This window comes from Bufo gargarizans, chromosome 10 (assembly GCF_014858855.1).
Source record: "Bufo gargarizans isolate SCDJY-AF-19 chromosome 10, ASM1485885v1, whole genome shotgun sequence".
In the NCBI taxonomy this organism is placed as follows: domain Eukaryota; kingdom Metazoa; phylum Chordata; class Amphibia; order Anura; family Bufonidae; genus Bufo; species Bufo gargarizans.
Genome location: NC_058089.1, coordinates 26,773,812 through 26,791,083, shown reverse-complemented (window position 1 = coordinate 26,791,083; position 17,272 = coordinate 26,773,812). Strand labels below are relative to the sequence as shown.

At 44.6% G+C, this 17,272-nt stretch overlaps 1 protein-coding gene across 3 annotated transcripts in view; it reads left to right on the top strand.

Moving 5' to 3' along the window:
• Positions 1 to 17,272, top strand: part of PKP3 (plakophilin 3) — an 84,019-nt gene that overhangs the window by 15,762 nt on the left and 50,985 nt on the right. The window contains exon 2 of one of the 3 annotated variants that reach the window (XM_044270092.1): positions 12,391 to 12,556. In XM_044270092.1, the coding sequence (XP_044126027.1) occupies positions 12,391 to 12,556 (166 nt within the window). Of the gene's footprint in view, positions 1 to 11,846; positions 12,557 to 17,272 lie in introns of those variants that run through there. The other 2 variants (XM_044270091.1, XM_044270090.1) reach the window with 2 other exon arrangements.

Genomic DNA, 17,272 nt, shown 5'->3' with positions numbered 1-17,272 from the left:
GTGTGCTGTCCGCGTTTTTTGCGGACCCATTGAAATGAATGGGTCCGCATCCTATCCGCAAAAAAACGGATCGGACACAGAAACAAAATACGGTCGTGTGCATGAGGCCTTATAGATAGATAACACAGGATCCAACGTTTACATCAGGTGATATGACAGTTTATCTACTCCTTCCTGACCTCTGCACAGGTCACAGATCATGCCTAGAAAATCTCTAGATGTTAAGGAGGTCTCCTCCAGACTGTTGTGTCTCTCGTCCATGATGGCTGCTGTAAAGCATATCTCTAAATGCTGCTAACAACAACTCAGGCAAGATGGCTGCCCTCATAATCATGTTCAGGAAATAGAATAAAAACAAAACTTTTACAATCAGAAAATAAAAATAGATTGGAAAAAAGATATGTGTCCCTATCTGGTTTTAATTGGCAGAAAAAAATGTAAGTGACACATTCCCTTTAAGGAGGATGAAATACATAGAGGACAAATAGAGGGGAGGGGAAGGACTAAGGTGAGGAATGGATATGAAGATGGTATATGGCTTCATAGATTAATTCAACCAAGGACCCCGGAATGGGAGGCACAGAGTTTTTTGGGGAACCATGTATTTGGGATAGTAGCATGGAATTTACACATGTATAACAGTGAAAATGATGTGTCGGGTTGGTAAATTTACCTGGGAAAGCTGGCTGCATTGTTGTTCTCAAGTCAACAGTCATTGTCTATGAGACAACAGTCTTTATGAGGTCCATTGTGACCATGATACAGCAGTAGAGAACATGCATACAATGCTGTATTTCTCTCGTATGATGTGGAGAGATAAAAGGCTCATATAATAACACAGGAGGCAACTAAAAAAATAAAAACAGTTCAGGTAAGGACAGTGGTATTGGTCATAGCATTGATCCGGCGCTCCAGTCACATGAATAACAACATCTTTTCAGGATTCAGATTACGTATGGTTGCAGTCAAGGTCTGGCCAAGGCGTAAAGGGCTTCTGCCATCAGAAACAAGGACCTAAAACCGTCTCACCTCGTCTGACACATGAGACCTTGACAGCTAACGTTCATGTTCTTGGTCCCTTCCGCCTCCGTTCCCGCCTTCCTGAGAAAATTGCACTTTTGGAATATGCGAATGAGCTTCTAGGAGCAATGAGGGCAGTGCCATTGTACCTCGCAGCGGCTCCGCTCACCCCTCTTCATACCATGCCCCCACCGCTAAGACTGACAGACCAGACAGCCAACTGTGGCATGAAGAGGAGTGAGTGGAGCCTTTAGGAGCAGGGAGGTACAATGGCACTGCCCTCATTGCTCCTAGAAGCTCATTGGTATATTGCAAAAGTGCAATTTTCTGAGGAATGCAACAATGGAGGCTGATGGGACCAAGACCATGATTCAGCTGTCAAGGGCACATATGCAAACTGTTGTAATTCCTACACCGTTCACCTGATTTGGATGTAAATACCCTTATATTAAAGCTGACAGTCTGCAGTTAAAGCACATCTTGTTTGTTTCATTACAAATCCATTGTGGTGGTGTATAGAGCCAACAATGTTAGAATTGTGTCGATGTCCCAATATTTATGGACCTGACTGTTTTACTTCTTTCCCAAGTCCCTATCTAGTGCTGACAGCTTCCCGTTAATGTCTCCTAACCACCACAAGAGAATGCCACAGTGGGCCACTTTTGTGCCAAAACATTGCTCATGATGTGAATGCAGGGTTCCCTATCAACAGAAGCTGCGACTGACAAAACCTCCTGTGAGATGACAAAAAGGACTCATATTGTTGCTGTCATCTCAAAGGCTATCAGCAGGAGGCACATGCCACATACATATAACCTAGTTCTATCCCAGAAGATAAAAGCTCCTTACATTGGAGCAGTATAAATCATGCAATAACACAAAGTGCTGTGTCATGGTGGCACTCCCTGCCTGCCGCCATCACACTGTCCGGGGTGGGCACAGGCGCTACATCACCCACCTAGTTTCTGCCCAACACTACAGGCAGCAGTCTGCTTGCAAGGGCATCTCCTGTGTCCTTACATGACCAGCACACCTGTACACAATATGCACCAATCAATGGCTGGATTACTGTTAGATCTAGAGGTGAGAGGTGCCTGAGCAATACAGGTCCTTCTCAAAAAATTAGCATATTGTGATAAAGTTCATTATTTTCTGTAATGTACTGATAAACATTAGACTTTCATATATTTTAGATTCATTACACACCAACTGAAGTAGTTCAAGCCTTTTATTGTTTTAATATTGATGATTTTGGCATACAGCTCATGAAAACCCAAAATTCCTATCTCAAAAAATTAGCATATCATGAAAAGGTTCTCTAAATGAGCTATTAACCTAATCATCTGAATCAACTAATTAACTCTAAACACCTTCAAAAGATTCCTGAGGCTTTTAAAAACTCCCAGCCTGGTTCATTACTCCAAACCGCTATCATGGGTAAGACTGCCGACCTGACTGCTGTCCAGAAGGCCATCATTGACACCCTCAAGCAAGAGGGTAAGACACAGAAAGAAATTTCTGAACGAATAGGCTGTTCCCAGAGTTCTGTATCAAGGCACCTCAGTGGGAAGTCTGTGGGAAGGAAAAAGTGTGGCAGAAAATGCTGCACAACGAGAAGAGGTGACCGGACCCTGAGGAAGATTGTGGAGAAGGACCGATTCCAGACCTTGGGGGACCTGCGGAAGCAGTGGACTGAGTCTGGAGTAGAAACATCCAGAGCCACCGTGTACAGGCGTGTGCAGGAAATGGGCTACAGGTGCCGCATTCCCCAGGTCAAGCCACTTTTGAACCAGAAATAGCGGCAGAAGCGCCTGACCTGGGCTACAGAGAAGCAGCACTGGACTGTTGCATGTCATTCGGAAATCAAGGTGCCAGAGTGTGGAGGAAGACTAAGGAGAGGGAAATGCCAAAATGCCTGAAGTCCAGTGTCAAGTACCCACAGTCAGTGATGGTCTGGGGTGCCATGTCAGCTGCTGGTGTTGGTCCACTGTGTTTTATCAAGGGCAGGGTCAATGCAGCTAGCTATCAGGAGATTTTGGAGCACTTCATGCTTCCATCTGCTGAAAAGCTTTATGGAGATGAAGATTTCATTTTTCAGCACAACCTGGCACCTGCTCACAGTGCCAAAACCACTGGTAAATGGTTTACTGACTATGGTATTACTGTGCTCAATTGGCCTGCCAACTCTCCTGACCTGAACCCCATAGAGAATCTGTGGGCTATTGGGAAGAGAAAGTTGAGAGACGCAAGACCCAACACTCTGGATGAGCTTAAGGCCGCTATCGAAGCATCCTGGGCCTCCATAACACCTCAGCAGTGCCACAGGCTGATTGCCTCCATGCCACGCCGCATTGAAGCAGCCATTTCTGCAAAAGGATTCCCGACCAAGTATTGAGTGCATAACTGAACATAATTATTTGAAGGTTGACTTTTTTTGTATTAAAAACACTTTTATTTTTTTGGTTGGATGAAATATGCTAATTTTTTGAGATAGGAAATGTGGGTTTTCATGAGCTGTATGCCAAAATCATCAATATTAAAACAATAAAAGGCTTGAACTACTTCAGTTGGTGTGTAATGAATCTAAAATATATGAAAGTCTAATGTTTATCAGTACATTACAGAAAATAATGAACTTTATCACAATATGCTAATTTTTCGAGAAGGACCTGTATGTATTTCTAGCTTGCTTAAATCCTTAAAAGGTGCTATAAACCATTTGTCTGGCTATGTTCTGACTTCTGCCTGATTCCCAGATTTTGACCATGTGCCACCTGCCCTGACCTTTGGACTGTTTTATAGTTTAGCATGAACTCTGCCTGCCCTGAAATGAATGGCTTTGCATAAGGGCAGAAAAAAAAAAGGTACGGACACGGAAAAAAAATACTTTCATGTATATGAGCCCTTAGAAGTATTTATGAAGCAGGTAATCAAAAATGAATGACCCACTTTGCCTTATGGGGTTGACTTAGTGGGAAAAGGATGTGGATTTGCAGAAAAGGAGCATGGATTAACATGGTTGTGTTTTTGTGGGTTTTTAGCTTTTTTTTGCACATTGTGGGTGTTGTTTACTTGTGTCGTTTACTATGCCTCTTTTAGGCATAAAAAGGTTACAAACCCATTTTTGCAACTTTTTCAAATGCCTGTGTGACCATATTTAATCACATAGCATTTTTGCACCATGTGGCGAGGAAGTAGCAGGGGTTTGGCAAGGGCCAAGACTTCGGCTCCAACAAATTTACTAATTTTTTACCCTATAAAGGCATAAAAGAGGAGTAAAAGCTACTCCAGTCAGGAGCTGGAGTCGTTTTCACTCCAGGCACACTATCTGCTAGAGGTGTGCCCAATTCATAAACTAGGCAATTCCTCTTGCAGGGCAGAGGGGAAATAAAGACTGGTGTAAACAGCTGCTTTTTGCAAATGACCCCCTGTGTGTTTGCCCACCAGTGTCTTCTTCATGGTGTTTTTCCACTAAAGAAAAGGTGATGTAAAAAACACCAAGAGCTTCAGCATGCTGTGTTATTAAAAAGAAGCAAAAGACAAAAAACGCCACCTAATGAACACAAATGGCAGTAGCAAAACAAAATTTTCCCATAGACCGCCAGCTAATTGCAAAAAAGCTGAAAAAATGCCACTAAAAGGTAAAAGGGCAGAAAAACCTCAGCAAAAACCTATGTGTGTAAAGTAGCCTGGATATGTAAAAATGCCAGGATAAATAAGATAATCCTGAGATTACTGTTTACAAGAAGTACTAGATTTTATGTTGTAGTTCTCGCATTTTAATGGGGATGTGACATTGGGACAATAGGACATCAATTACATTTATTACTGAGGGGGGTATACAGCTTCTGCTGTGAGAAAGGGTGAGCCGATGCAGGCCTATTGTGTTCTCAGAGGGGAAAGCTAAGGAGACAAAAACTGTTACCTCTGACCCCCGAACTTTTCTATAGGGCTTTTATATAGGACCCTATAGATCAAGTTCTCCTCTGCTTTCCCAGGCCACCAGCTGGACAAGTTCTTCATTAAATAAATACCACTATAAGGCCTCATGCACACAACCGGTTTTTTTTTAAGGTCCGCAAAAACGGGGTCCGTAGCTCCGTGATCCGTGACCGTTTTTTCGTCCGTGGGTCTTCCTTGTTTTTTGGAGGATCCACGGACATGAAAAATAAAAAAAAATCTAAGTCAAGTTTGCCATTGAAATGATAGGAAAAAACGGACACGGATCACGGACGTGGATGACAATCTTGTGTGCATCCGTGATTTTTCACGGACCCATTGACTTGAATGAGTCCGTGAACCGTTGGCCGTGAAAAAAATAGGACAGGTCCTATTTTTTTCACGGCCAGGAAACACGGATCACGGATGCGGCTGCCAAACGGTGCATTTTCCGATTTTTCCACGGACCCATTGAAAGTCATAGGGTCCGCGAAAATAAAAACGGAAAACGGCACAACGGCCACGGATGCACACAACGGTCGTGTGCATGAGGCCTAAGGTTGGGTCCACATATAGGGGGCATTCATCATACCTGGTATGCAAAAAAAAAAAAACTAGCTTCAAAAAGTTACAAAGTTTGACGCACACCCCGCTTGTGCATATAAAATGCAGATCTTAATAAATGTCCTCCATACTTTTTTTCGGTTTGATGAGGATTTGCTGAGAAAACGCCAGCTTCAGATTATTAGGGTTTTTACTTTTTTTTTTTTTCTTGAGATTTTTCAGCAAAAAAAAAAAGAAAAAAACGGCAGCTCCATATATTGAATGGAAATTTCTGAGAAATAGCAAATGCAGAACAAACATGCATCGCTTTGTAGTGGTATTTTTAACGCTCGAGATTTTTAACGCTTGGTCCCAGCAGGCTTTAGCAATGCTGTGGGTCTGGTGTTTTTTTTTCCGTCAATAACTGGTGTTTTTTTTTTCTCAAATAGACAATCCATTGATTTTTATTTTTTTGCCCTACTTGACAGGATCAGTTATGCGGCCCGTAGACTTCTATTATGACAGAAAGCAAAACAGAATGCCTCTTAGGCCTAGTTCACACGAACGTATGGCTTTTATAGTTTTTTTGTGGTCCGTTTGTCACGGATCCGTTTTTCCATTTTTGAGTTCCGTTTCCTTTCCGTTTTTCCGTTCCGTATGCCATGTACAGTATACAGTAATTACATAGAAAAAATTGGGCTGGGCATAACATTTTCAATAGATGGTTCAGAAAAACCGGAATGGATACGGAAGACATACGGATGCATTTCCGTATGTGTTCCGTATTTTTTTTGCGGACCCATTGACTTGAATGGAGCCACGGAACGTGATTTGCGGCCAAATATAGGACATGTTCTATCTTTCAACGGAACGGAAATACGGAAACGGAATGCATACGGAGTACATTCCGTTTTTTTTTGCAGAACCATTTAAATGAATGGTTCCGTATACGGAACACAAAAAAACGGCCCATACACTCGCAAAAAAAACGTTTGTGTGAACTAGGCCTTAGGCTACATGCACACGAAGGTACTTTTTTCCCGTGTCCGTTCAGTTTTTTTTGCGGATAGGATTCTGTTATGCATTCTTTCATAGAATTCCGTTATGGCCTGTGGTAACGGAATCCATAACGGAATTGCCAGAAAACTCGAAGGCCGAAATCGAAATTCAAAACATGAACTTCGCTCATAACTATTCATAATAAATTCCCCCCTTTCAGTCTAAACTTTAGTCACATTTCACTTCCATCAGATTGGACTCCACCAGGGGAGTTATATCACTGAAAAGTATAGCCCAGATTTGTTTGGTTCTGACATGCTCGACAAGGGGGCGTCCCCGTGCCAATTAGTGCCATGTGTGCGCTACAATTCTGGCATAAAAATCTGTTTCAGAGTAAGCCAACCAATGGCAGTTGGTACGGAGTCAGGGAAAGGGGGATATAGTACAGAATATATGTATAGTGTCTACAAAATGCTGTTTAAGGGCTCATTCACACAACAGTATGTAATTTTCAGTCCACAAAACACGGATCCGCAAAAAACAGATGACAACCGTGTGACATCATAAAAGGCATAAATGGCAGAAAGTAGCAAATTTGTGACTTTTAGGTTTTTTAGTGTACAAATTTTATATACCCCCCCCACACCAAATGCCTGCAGCTTGATGTACATAATAATGAAGCAGTTTTAATTCTGTTTAAATTTGTGCGCCTCCCCCTAGGGCCCTTAATAGATGTAATTACGTGCATCCCATGTTTAGTAGGAATGCTGAGTGGTATAGTGCGGCCTAAAATGTCTCTTTATGTGTGTCACGGTGCTCCTACCTGGATACGGCTGGACCCCGGGCTTTAGCTCTGAAGCAATAAATAGGGGGAATAATTGAGGGATTTCAAGGAAATCATTCCAGACCTTGTATGAAGTTGAACAGCAGATTTACTTGAATAAATGTTCATCCAAAACAATCTTCAAGCTTGATCTTAGTCCCAGCAGGCTTTAGCAATACAACTGGCAGGCAAACTCGTCACTGCTACATCGGTTTCTCTCTGGCTCTGCTGTACTGACAGGCTGGCTGTATAACCTTGCTTCTTCTTGTCTGCTGCACTTCTCTTTCTGTAGTATGGCCTGTCTCTAGATTAGGCCAGGGAACTGTGCTCCTGGCTCCTGGGCTTTAGGCTTTAGCCTCCATGACCAGCAGAGCTTAAGGTGCTCTGGCTGGCGTGGGCACGTCCAGCAGAGACATGACCAGCACACCCTCCCTTGGCAGAGGGTAAGCTGGAACTCACTAACTCTGGTCCCCACCCCTCCTGCAGGAAGTGGTACTCGCCCACTTAGAATGCCACTCTGGGGCGTTACATATGTATTTTGCGGATCCATTGTAACAATGCCTGTGCTTGTCCTCAAAACGGACAAGAATAGCACATGTTCTATTTTTTTGTGGAACGGACTTGCGTACATACCGATTAGAGATGAGCGAATCGAATCCCATTCGATCCGAATTTCAGGATAAATTCGATTTGCCTAGAAGCCGAATTTCCTCGTGCTTCGTGTCAGCGAATCGATTTAACCTGAAATAGTATAAAAAGCAAAAAAAATTCAAACTGACCTCCTCCATTTGCTCGCGACGGGCCACCAGCCTCCATCTTTCTTGAAGATCTCAGCCATAATCCCATGTGGCGCGAGATTATATCATCACGCTGGTCAGCGTGATGACGTAATCTCGCGCCACACAGGATTATGGCCGAGATCTTCAAGCGAGATGGCGGCGGCCGGCCCGTCGCGAGCAAATGGAGGCAGTAATTTTTTAATTTTTTTTTTTATTGTTAATTTTACACTCAGATGCTGCGATCATGTATGAACACGGCATCTGAGGGGTACAATGACAGGGGCGGCGCTATCACTGCTCCCTGTTATTGCACCTGCTACTTACAAAAAAATGCGCTTCGTGACGAAGTAATTCGTCACAAAGCAAATTTTTGGGTGAAATTCGGCAAATCAGCCGAAAATAACTATTAACAAATTCGCTAATCTCTAATACCAATACAGAATGCACACAGAGTCATTTCCGTTTTTTTGTGGTCCCTTTGAAATGAATGGTTACACATACGGGCAATACGTTCGTGTGCATGTTCCCTTAAATAGTCTTATTTTTTAAGTTGCATTTACTACTAAAATTGCACCTATTTTGGAGGCTTTTATGCCTTGTTCGGCTATTTCGATTTTTTTGAAGTATTCTAACTTTTGCAACTTTTTTCTGACCCATTTATGTTATACGCCTAAATTTGTCGCAAAAACAGTCTAATTTCTATTCCACTCCAGGGCTGGCATACCTTTCTTCGCTTGTTTTTAGTGGTGAAATGGGACTTTTTTCATACGCAAATAAATTAGACCAGTCTAAGTAAATAAATATGAACCTGTCTAACTGAAAAACAACCACCAAAGGTCAGACTTAGGCCTCCTGCACACGAACGTATGTGTTTTGCGGTCCGCAAATTGCGGATCCACAAAAAAAACTGATGATGTTTGTATGGATTGCGGATCCGTTTTGTTTGCGGATCCATTGTAATAATGCCTATCCTTGTCCGCAAACTAGAAAAAAAATAGGACATGCACTATTTTTTTTTTCCGGACATACTGATGCGGGCAGCACACAGTGTGCTGTTCGCGTTTTTTGCGGACCCATTGAAATGAATGGGTCCGCATTGTATCCGCAAAAAAAACGGATAGGACACGGAAACAAAATACGGTCTTGTGCAGGAGGCCTTAGGCCTCCTGCACACAAACGTTTTTTTTTCCCGTTTACGGGCCGTTTTTTGCGTTCCGTATACGGTCCGTATACGGAACTATTCATTTCAATGGTTCCGCACAAAAAAACGGAATGTACTCTGTACGCATTCCGTATTTCCGTTCCGTTGAAAGATAGAACATGTCCTATTATTGCCTGCAAATCAAGTTCCGTTTCTCCATTCAAGTCAATGGGTCCGCCAAAAAAACAGAACACATACAGAAATGCATCCGTATCCATTCCGTTTTTGCGGAACCATCTATTGAAAATGTTATGCCCAGCCCAATATTTTCTATGTAATTACTGTATACTGCATATGCCATACGGAAAAAACGGAACGGAAAAACTGAGCCAAAACAGAAACACAATGGAAACAAAAAACGGATACGGAAAAAACGGCCTGCAAAACACTGAAAAAGCCATACGGTCGTGTGCAGGAGGCCCTAGGGTCCATTCACAAGTCCACAAAATGGGTCTGCATTCATTTTCAATAGGGCCTGAATGTGCTGTCCGCATCCGCATTTGCGGATCCGCACTTCCGCATCCGTGCTTCCGTTTCCGCAAAAAAATAGAACATGTCCTATTAGGCATTTTCTATTATAGTTCCGGCGATGTGCAGTCCGCAAATTGCGGAATGCACATTGCCAGTGTCCGTGTCTTGCGGATCCGCAGAACACTTATGGACGTGTGAATGAACCCTAAGGGCTCGTCCACACGAATGTGTGAAGCCCGTGCCAATGCTGTGGTCCGCAATGCACGGGCACCGTCGGTGGGGCAGGCGCATGGGGATCGCAGACCCATTCACTGAAATGGGTCCGCGATCCTTCCGTTCCGAAAAAAGATAGAGCAAGCTCTATCTTTTTGCGGTGCGGAAGCACGGAACGGAACCCCAGAAAGCACTCCGTAGTGCTTCCGTTCCGTTCTTCCGTTCCGCATCTCCGGATTTGCGGACCCATTGAAATTAATGGGTCCGCATCTGTGATGCGGAATGGCCACGGAACGGTGCCCGTGTATTGCGGATCCGCAAATGCGGGCCGCAATATGGCAACGGGCAGCACACGTTCGTGTGAACGAGCCCTAAGGCCTCATGCACACGACCATTGTTTTGGTCAGCATCCGAGTCCCAGTTTCTGCAGCTTGGATGCGGACCCATTCGCTTCAATGGGGCCGCAAAAGATGCGGATAGCACTCCGTGTGCTGTCCGCATCCGTTGCTCCATTCCGTGGCCCCGCAAAAAAAATATATAACCTGTCTTATTCTTGTCCGTTTTGCGGACAAGAATAGGCAGTTATATTAATGGCTGTCCGTGCCGTTCCTCAAATTGCAGAACGCACACGGACCCCATCTGTGTTTTGCGGATCCGCAATTTGCGGACTGCAAAACACACAACAGTCGTGTACATGTAGCCTAAGGGTTCATGCACACGGCTGTAGCGGTTTTTGCAGTCCGCAAAACACAGATACTGGCCGTGTGCATTCCGCATTTTGCGGAACGGAATGTCCTGCCATCTATAGAACTGTCCTATCCTTGTCTGTAAAACTGACAAGAATAGGATATGTTCTATGTTTTTTGCGGAGCCGCGGAATAGATGGACGGATGCGGAGAGCACATGGTATGCTGTCCCGCATATTTTGAATGGGTCCGTATCCGACCCGCAAAAATTGACGATTGGATGTGGACAAAAAAAACACGGTCGTGTGTATGAGCCCTAATAAAAATACGCCTAGTCTTATTCATAAACTGCTGTGCGACTTTTAATAAATACTCGCCTGTCTAATTTTATGCCTAAAAACAGGTGAGCTTGATAAATGTGCCCCAGTGGAGGAGAGTTATCAAACTGGTGTGAAGGAAAACTGGCTTAGTTGCCCATAGCAACCAGTCAGATTCCACCTTTCATTTTCCAAAGGAGCTCTGAAAAATGAAAGATGGAATCCGATTGGTTGCTATGGGCAACTAAACCAGTTTTCCTTTACACTAGTTTTAATAACTCTCCCCCAGTGTCTCTCCCTGAACCATTTGTCATCCAGCCTGAGCCCCTTGATACATCTGGTGCAGGCCTAGACAGCCTGGCTAAATTTATGATATCTTTAGGACTAGTAAAGCTGGGCCTATGCATTTTATAACATAGACCACAGAACACGATGGGGGAGATTTATCAAAAAATGGTGTAAAGGAAAGCTGGATTAGTTGTCCATGGCAACCAATCAGATTCCACCTTTCACTTTTCAGAACTCCTTTAGAAAATGAAAGGTGGAATCTGATTGGTTGCTATGGGCAACTAAACTAGTTTTCCTTTTCACCGGTTTGATAAGGCCTTGGCTACTTTTTGTAGTGCGACTGATTGATTTTAACTATAGACTGCATTCATTTAGACTGCACCGATCGTTCAATAGTCGCGCTACAAAAAGACGCAGTGTAGCCAAGGCTTAAATCTCCCCCACTGCCAAGATTAGGTGTCCAGGACTTGCTATAGTGGTTTTTTTCAGCAAGGGGTTGGGAAAGGGAGGAAGATTTCTTGCTGACACCGAGAGGGGGATGTTACATTCCTGTATAGAGTGCAGTGAGTGAGGTGTGAGACAGGCAGAGTGCATGGAGAGGGAGTGTGCAGCCTGCCTATGGTCTTCTTGTGCAGAGCATGCAGGATCAGGTGCGAGTGATCTGCAGAACGTACACAGGTGTGAGGGAGCGTGCAAGGAACACGAAGGAGACAGACGCTGCAAATAACCAAGAGACAAAAGGATATTGTGGCCCAACAGGGACAGAGTGACAGTAAGAGTATTAGGTCACAGGGCGGAGTAGAGAGAATAGCAGGAACAGGTAGGAGTGCTGAGGTAATGGTAGGGTGGGGCATGGAAGCCGAGACAGGCTGAGAACGTGGAGAGGAGGCCACTGACGGGCAGGAAACTTCCTTCTGTACCAAGAGACCTTGTCAAAGCTTTGACATATCGGAAAGAGAGGTCCAGTTAGACAGGTGGGGGAGCGTGCCACGTATAGCGCCTCAGGTGAACCAGACGCTGAGCAAAGGCAGGTTCGCAACGTGGGAGATTGCACTTCCACTCTCAAAGCTTGAAAATGCAGGACAGTCACTTCCTTATGTCGGCCCTGCAGCCAAACACCGATATCACCTCGCTGGCGCTGCCTACGGATTCGCAACTGGACCGAAGACTGCGGGATGAGAGCCTGGAGCTGCGCAACGCTCGAGTTCAGGAACAGGTTCGAGTACGGATGATGCAAAAGGGAACGAGTTCATCGAAGAACAACTCCAACTACTCAGGTAAGAAAATTCCATGCATGCAAACCTGAAATGATCGTATGCTACCGGTATCCATGGGACCTTCTTAGCCGCTGATCCAGATTCTGTTGATGTGGAACTCGATGTTTAGTTCTTTCTGGCGTGGACAGGGTTAAGCTGAGCGCCTGTGGCTATCCTAGAGTGACAACCTACAGTTAGTTACCACACCACTCCACTCCTCACCATACTAAAGCAAAAAAAAACAACTCCTCGGCACCTAGTCAGAAAGTTGCCCAAGGAAAGGTCATTATTCCGTTGTGCTCATTTGCCACCTTGAATTGTCCTCCTCCATCGAAGTGTTAATCTTCTTTTTCGCGGTATCTTATTTCTATCCGTTTCTAGGAAAGCTGAGTGACACCCAATATTGTTACTGCCCAGCTTTCCTAGACCTCTAAATGGCAAATCTACCTACATATGCAGTACTACCGGCTCTGTGGATGTATTACTGCATGACGAGGCGGATTTCCCCTTTATGACCCTGGGAAAGTTGGGTCAGAAGTAGGGATTAGCGAACTTGTGTTTTCAAGTTCGGCGCACAAGATTTGGGTTAGGCTACTTTCGCACTAGCGTTTTTGGCTTTCCGTTTGTGATATCCGTTCAGGGATCTCACAAGCGGTCTAAAAATGCCCTACTGCATCCTGAATGGAAAAGGATCCGCTCAGAATGCATCAGTTTGCCTCCGATCAGTCGCCATTCCGCTCTGGAGGCGGACACCAAAACGCTGCCTGCAGTGTTTTTCTGTCCATCCTGGGATGCGGAGCGAGACGGATCCGTCCTGACACACAATGTAAGTCAATGGGGACGGATCCGTTTTCTCTGACACAAAAGAAAACGGATCCGTCCCCATTGACTTTCAATGGAATTCATGATGGCTCCGTCTTGGCTATGTAAGACATAATACAACCGGATCCGTTCATGACAGATGCATGCGGTTGTATTATTGTAACATAACGGATCCGCAAAAAATGCTAGTGTGAAAGTAGCCCTATCTAAGAATTCCGTTATGGATTCCGTTAAGAATTAAGTTATGGTCTGTGGTAGCGGAATCCATAATGGAATTCTTAGATAACCCGAACTTTTAAAAACAAGTTCGCTCATCCCTAGTCAGAAGCCCTTCGGGATCCATAATAGCGACCATATTGGCTGGCACTCAGCTTTCCAAGAAACTGACATAAGTAGTAGACTAAAACTCTGAAGACAAATCTGTCCAGATATGCATGAGGGTATAAAGTATGTACATGGTGCGCATAAGGATCCATTCACATGTCCGCATCCGTTCCGCTATATCGAGAACGGGTGCGGACCCATTCATTCTCAATGGGGCAGGAATGGATGTGCTTTCCACATCTGCATTTCCGGAGCGCAGCCCCGAACTTCCGGGCCGCGGCTCCGCAAAAATGCTCCAGCGTAAGGCCTCTTTCACGTGGTCAGTATTTCGCATCAGTATTTGTAAGCCAAAACTAGAAGTGAAACCTACAGAGAAAAGGTATCGTAGAAATATCTGTGTTTTGGATCCACTCCTGGGTTGTGATGCAAAAATACTGACCATGTGAAAGAGGCCTAAGGGTATGTTCACACAGGTTTTTTTTCCAAAGTAGATTTTGGAGCAGATTGGGCATCCAAAAACCGTGCCAAAGACGCTTGCGAATGTTCTCTTCTGTGGGAAAACCGCTTGTTAGTTTACGTGGCACTTTTTTGTTTTCTGTTTACGGTTTTAAGGAACAAAGAGGTGACATGTTCATTCTTGGTGCGGATTCCACATCAAATCCACATCTAGTGATGAGCGAACTTGGGTTTTCGGCGTACAGGTTCAGGTTCGCGCTATCTAAGAATCCCGTTATGGATTCCAGTACCACGAACCATAACGGAATTCTATGACGGCATACACCAGGGAAGCCTATAAGAGGCATTCCCTCATAATAGCAAAATCCTTAATGGGATTCTTAGATAACCCGAACCTTGTACGTCGAACCTGAAAACCAAAGTTCGCTCAACACTCTATACACTGCGCTAAGAAACGGCCATTAGTAATGCTTGTACGCACTTTTGATTTTTATGGGGCGTGCTCTTCCGATGGGGAAATAATGCATTGGTCTAATGGTCTAGAGTTGTGTAAAACCTCCAGCTGTTCCTGATGGGAGTAGTATCCCCGTCAGTGTGGCATCTTTAAAGGCTGGCCCATTACTCACAGGGCAGTGTGTGTTTGTGTACAGTGCACATCAATCCGCACTTCATCCCATAAATGCGCATTACCCGCATACAACTTCCCGGGGATCCCAATAAAAAGACTGCATGGTGATTTTCTAGATCTGTCGCATTGCTCAGCCCTGATCCTTGTGCCGTTGGGAGTTTTTATGATGTCCCCTGTTCAGCTTGGGTGTCAGAACCGGCCTCATTGAAGTCACTTGGCATGGCAATAAACGTTCTAATGCTCCGAGCTTTGAACTGGCTTTAAGCTACATTACTAATTTTCTCTTAAGGGGTTAATTACGGAGTATTTGCCAATCAATGGAATAATCAGGTGTTACACATAGTACAGTGTGAATCCTGAATACATTATACTTGTCATTGGGATAGCCAGCCTGGTACAGCTTCGAATTTTCGTGAGTCTCATCCCATAGGTGGCGCTGTCTCATTGTCAGACTCTGTGTATAGTCTTAAAGGGGCATTCCAAAGATGGCATCGTCTACAAAAAAAAAAGCTGATGCGGAGGTAGCTGTAGTAGTATTGGAGCCTGAGGGGACATAGAGGCCCTTCTGACACATATACGTGATCTGTGGTTCATCCGTGAAGATGTCCATGTGTCCGTTTATCTGTGGTCCATAGATACTGCTCGACTACAAAATGGATTTCCAGAGCATCTTCTAGGCGAAGAAGAAAACTTGGATGGCATCCATGTTAAATATGTGGTTTTCATGAACTTATAGGCTATAATATGCGTGAGGGACAAAAATAGGGCATGCCACTGTGGTGCCACCATTGTCTGTGGGAAACCACGAATGTTCTCTCTTTTGCAGAATGGACATACGGATGTGGAAAGCACACGGAAGACATGTGTGTGCTTTCGGGATCTGTATGTCGGCTCTGCAAAAGAGAGAACGTGCCCAATACTTGGCCGCAAAATTTAGTTCATGGACCCACTAAAGTCAATGGGCCCAAAAAAAAATTAAAAAAGGATGCAACATGCGCATTAGTGATGAGCGAACTTTGGATGTTACATCTGGTCGCTTTGTTCATAACTTCGGATTAATACTGTACGGAGATCCGTCTCCGTACAGTATTAGAATGTATGGGCTCCGATGAGCCGAAGTTAGTTATTCGCAAAGTCTCGCGTGACTTCGTTGAATAACTTTGGTAGCTGATTTTTAAACTGGAAAACCAAAGTTATTCAACGAAGCCACGCGGGACTTCGCAAATCACTAACTTCGGATCATCGGAACCCGTACATTCTAATACTGTACGCAGACGGATCTCCGTACAGTATTAATCCAAAGTTATGAACAAAGCGACTTCGGATGTAACATCCAAAGCTCGCTTCGCTCATCACTAATGGGCATCACACGGACGCCATCCATATTTTGCAGATCTGTGTTTTGCAGACAGCAAAATATACACGGTCGTGTGAATGTACCCTAAAGGACAAGTAAAGAGGGTCTGCTTTTTTCCCTAGAACAGCGCTACCTCATCCAAGGGCTGTGTCTGGTATTGCAGTTCAGCCTCATTCACTTAAATGGGGTTGGGCTGCAATACCAGGCTCAGCCTATAAGCAAGAGAGGCGCTGTTTCAGGGGGGAAAAAAGGCCTCTGTTTGAAACCCTTTAATAGAGGCCTTGAAGATATGGCTGCGAGTCTTGAATCCTTCTGTGCCGCTCTAGAAGATGGCAGACATTCATTCAGCCAGAGACAGTGCCAGTCTGCGAGCGGCACGCCGTATGATGCAATCTGTGCGCAGTCCATAGGTCATAGTCTCAAGTTCCCTGTAAAGTTGTATCCGGCCGTTGAGTGGGAGTCTGTTGTCTTTTCTATACTCCTAACGTATATATGTGTAAGGTATGTGACTTGTGGTACTACAAGTCTCAAGCAGCCAGTAAGCGCCAAATTTCTAGGGCCTTGTTCACATCTCCATTTGGAGGTCCGACAGGCCGTTCCGGCACAGAGCAGCCCGCTGGATCTCGCGGATCCCAGTGCTTCACCGCCGGATCCCCATTCACTGCAATGGGGTCTGGCTGTGATCCAGTACAATAAATGGCGGTATTCGCCTGGACAAAAACCGTCGCATGCAGCGTTGTCAACGTTATGGTCGAAGCAGTTGTTTTGGGCAGTTTCCATTGATATCTTGCGTATACAGTTCAGCGTCAAATTCAGTATGTTCTCCATGATAAGTACTAAAATAAATCCGGTTTCCCTCCGACTCTTTTTATCCAGAGGCTTCTGATGTTTTAGGCTACGTCTACACGACGACAGGGCACAACTACACAGCAACATTTGTAGCGCAATATTTTGTGGCACTAATGTCGCGCAACAATTTTTATAATGGCAGTCTATGGTGTCGCACTGCAACATGCTGCGATGCAACAGTCGCAGAAAAATCCATCTCGAATGTATTTTCTGCGACTGTTGCGTCGCAGTCGCAGCGCAACACCATAGACTGCCATTAAAAAAATTGTCGCGCGACAAATGTCGTTGTGTAGATGTAGCC